The sequence below is a fragment of the Capsicum annuum genome, chromosome 1, assembly GCF_002878395.1.
Source record: "Capsicum annuum cultivar UCD-10X-F1 chromosome 1, UCD10Xv1.1, whole genome shotgun sequence".
Taxonomy (NCBI): Eukaryota; Viridiplantae; Streptophyta; class Magnoliopsida; order Solanales; family Solanaceae; genus Capsicum; species Capsicum annuum.
The window spans coordinates 197,058,980-197,061,883 of NC_061111.1; the positions used below are offsets into that span (position 1 = coordinate 197,058,980).

The 2,904-nt window shown below is 33.2% G+C and overlaps 1 protein-coding gene across 1 annotated transcript; it reads right to left on the reverse strand.

The window, feature by feature from the left end:
• Positions 1–471: 471 nt before the first annotated feature.
• On the reverse strand, positions 472–1,788 carry LOC107843484 (G-type lectin S-receptor-like serine/threonine-protein kinase LECRK3). Its single transcript, XM_016687797.2, has one exon. The coding sequence runs from the start codon at positions 1,786–1,788 to the stop codon at positions 472–474; it is 1,317 nt and encodes a 438-aa protein (XP_016543283.1).
• Positions 1,789–2,904: the final 1,116 nt, after the last annotated feature.

Genomic DNA, 2,904 nt, shown 5'->3' on the forward strand with positions numbered 1-2,904 from the left:
AAAGTGGGTTGAAATTGACTAAAATATGAGTCATCGTTTCAAGTCGTTCACTAAGTTTTAATTGTTTTTATTTTATTTGTTTTTAATCATTTTTTTTAGTATCTAATAAACTTTCTTTTTATTTTCTTGATCTATTAAAATGTCTCAGGATAGTAAAATTAATATTTTTCACACAAAAAGATTATAACAAAAATAAAATCTATCATGAGATATTTTAAATTCTGGTTAAGTATTAAAAAAATTTGTAGCTGGAAAAGAATACATGAGACTACACTCCTTATTCTCTAGACTAGAAAGATCTGCAATATTTCATTATTTCAGCATCAACTTGGAATACTACTTGCAAATCAGTGGTATCTACTCTCCCATTTGACAATTTGGTCCAATTATTACAAATCCAAACAATTTAATTTTGTAAATTGCTGTTGGATCGACGAAACTCAACCATGTTCCTGAAGCGCACACATTATATTACTTTGAAATTTTCTTTATTTTAAGAAAAGCTTTTACATTCAAAGTGGTATCTACTCTCCCATTTGACAATGGCAGTTTCTTCTTCCAGCAACTATTGCTTCTATAAATAGCAACACCACAAAAGCAATCTTCTAAACAAGCCTTCCTGCATTCTTCTTCGACACAAGGATAAATCCTCTCAAAATCTGATAATGGCCAATCAACATCCGTCACCACATCAAAATCATATAAATCTTGAGGATTTTCCTGTCCAAGTTCATCACAACTTGGAACAAATTTCGGTTTGCAGCTCCCGTACTTATCGTTCGGATCGATCAACAAATACCCTTTTGGACACTCACAATATGGTCTCTGATTTTCATCAAGATGACACACATTGTTGTACCCACAAGCTCCACTTCCAATTTCTTCAAGAATTGCTAGACATATGTTATCAGGCTGAGACCAAAGAGTAGTCCACCTTTGGTCTTGGTCCCCCGTAGAACTACTACTCTTGGGACGATAATAATGAGTCAAAACACCATCAAAATCGAGACTTAGCCTGTGATAATTTTCTGAAATTGAAGGGACGTTGGGAGGTGTCAGCATAAGTCTTTGATTGTTTCTTTTTAATATGTAAACTGAACCCAACTCATCGAAGATCAATCGATAACCAGAATTGGCTACATCTCCAGGATCAGAAGTATGACTGTTGTAATACTCAGCATCATAATCGAAGTTTGTTGGCTTGGATTGAGTAACAAGCACCAAATTCCCATTATTCAACATACGAAGGTAAAATCTACCTGGAGAAAAGGAAAACTCTGATTTCCGAGAAACCAACTTGTTGTCAATCTCTAGTATTTGAGTAGGCAGAATGGTATCAGTTGGATATCGAAAACTTTCCCATAAAACTGAAGAATCAACTCCAACAAGAATAAAGTTCCCTGTATCATTCATGACAGCATAAGCAACATTAGATACAATTGGACCACTGCTCCAAAGCATTTTCCCCTGAGGATCACGGAGATTTAGTCCATTTTTAGGGTGTAAATTCGCGACTGAGCCTCGTGGAACTGGATAACCACCATTTGCATACCAAACTATGGTGGCATCTTTTATCTTGGCATAGTATATACAAAGCAAAAACTGGTTTTGACCTTGAATTTGCTTGAATCCGAATGCAAAATCTCCGGATTGAGATAGCCATGGGGTGATTTCTTCATTTGCTGTGAGAGAGCTTCCCAATGGTATAGTAAACTTAGTTTGTGCTAAAATATGCAGGGGAAAGATTACAAAAACAAACAGCTTAAGATATGCTTCTGAGTAAGCCATTGCACATATCAAATTTGGTTTTGCTACGGAAACCAAAACTGTTATATAATATCAGTTCATCGTTTATACACCACTATCACATAAAAAATGGATAACATTTGGGAATTCATGTTTTTAAAAAATAAGACAAATTACATGTTAGATCAGTCACAGTGAAAATATTCTTACAGAAATAAATACATAAGTTAGATCCAAAGATCCCGTCCACTTCACCAATTATTGATATTTGTGTTGTACTTTTTTGCCTTTCATATGCTTTTGACCTTTGATGTTTGAATTAACAGCACTCACATGTGGAAAAATTTTAAATTAACTGATGTAATTGAAAGAAAAAAATAAGGCTTTAATGAAATTGATGAATGGCGTGATTATTAGTTCAGATGTACCAAATAATATAAGGTGAAACCATATTATCTGCTCGTCATTTATAAAATAAACTTTCTTATAAGAAACGGTAAAACTCTTTATCCATTGTGAAAGAATTATTTCTTAACTTAAAATATTTGGAAGTGTGAAGTATCTAACTAAGCTTCTATATATTAATCGATCCTAAGAAAAAGAAAATTGGATTTAGACATCCGACTATTAGTTTTTTGGATATGCTAAAACTGGTGCAACATGTAAATCACAAAAAGGCTGAATGTTTTTTGCAAATAAATATCTTGCAAATAGCCTGTTGGGTCGTTTTGAGTTTTAGAACTTTTTTCCCTTAATATGATCAAGCTAAGTTTGGCTAACTATAAATATTACTGTTGGAACCTTGAAATTTTGATGAATGACAATATGAATGAAACAAGTTGATATACGTGTTAATTAAAAATCAGAATGAGTTAAATCAGTGCAATTGGAAACTTCAACGTACTGATCACGTGGGGAATAGAACAAGTTGAATTTGATTCAAACATTTGATGATAAGGGAAAGCAAGTTGAGTTGAAAAAGCCTATGTGAAGAAAGAGTTTCAGTCTATGCAAAACGTATAATTTGAAGGACTCTTTGAAGAGTTGGAGTTTGACTACAACACTAAGGAGACGAGAGTTGAATTTGAAGAAGGAGTTTCACTTAAAGTAGAATTCTATGCAATGAGAGTTTTGATTAAAGGAGGATTTTAAAATAAA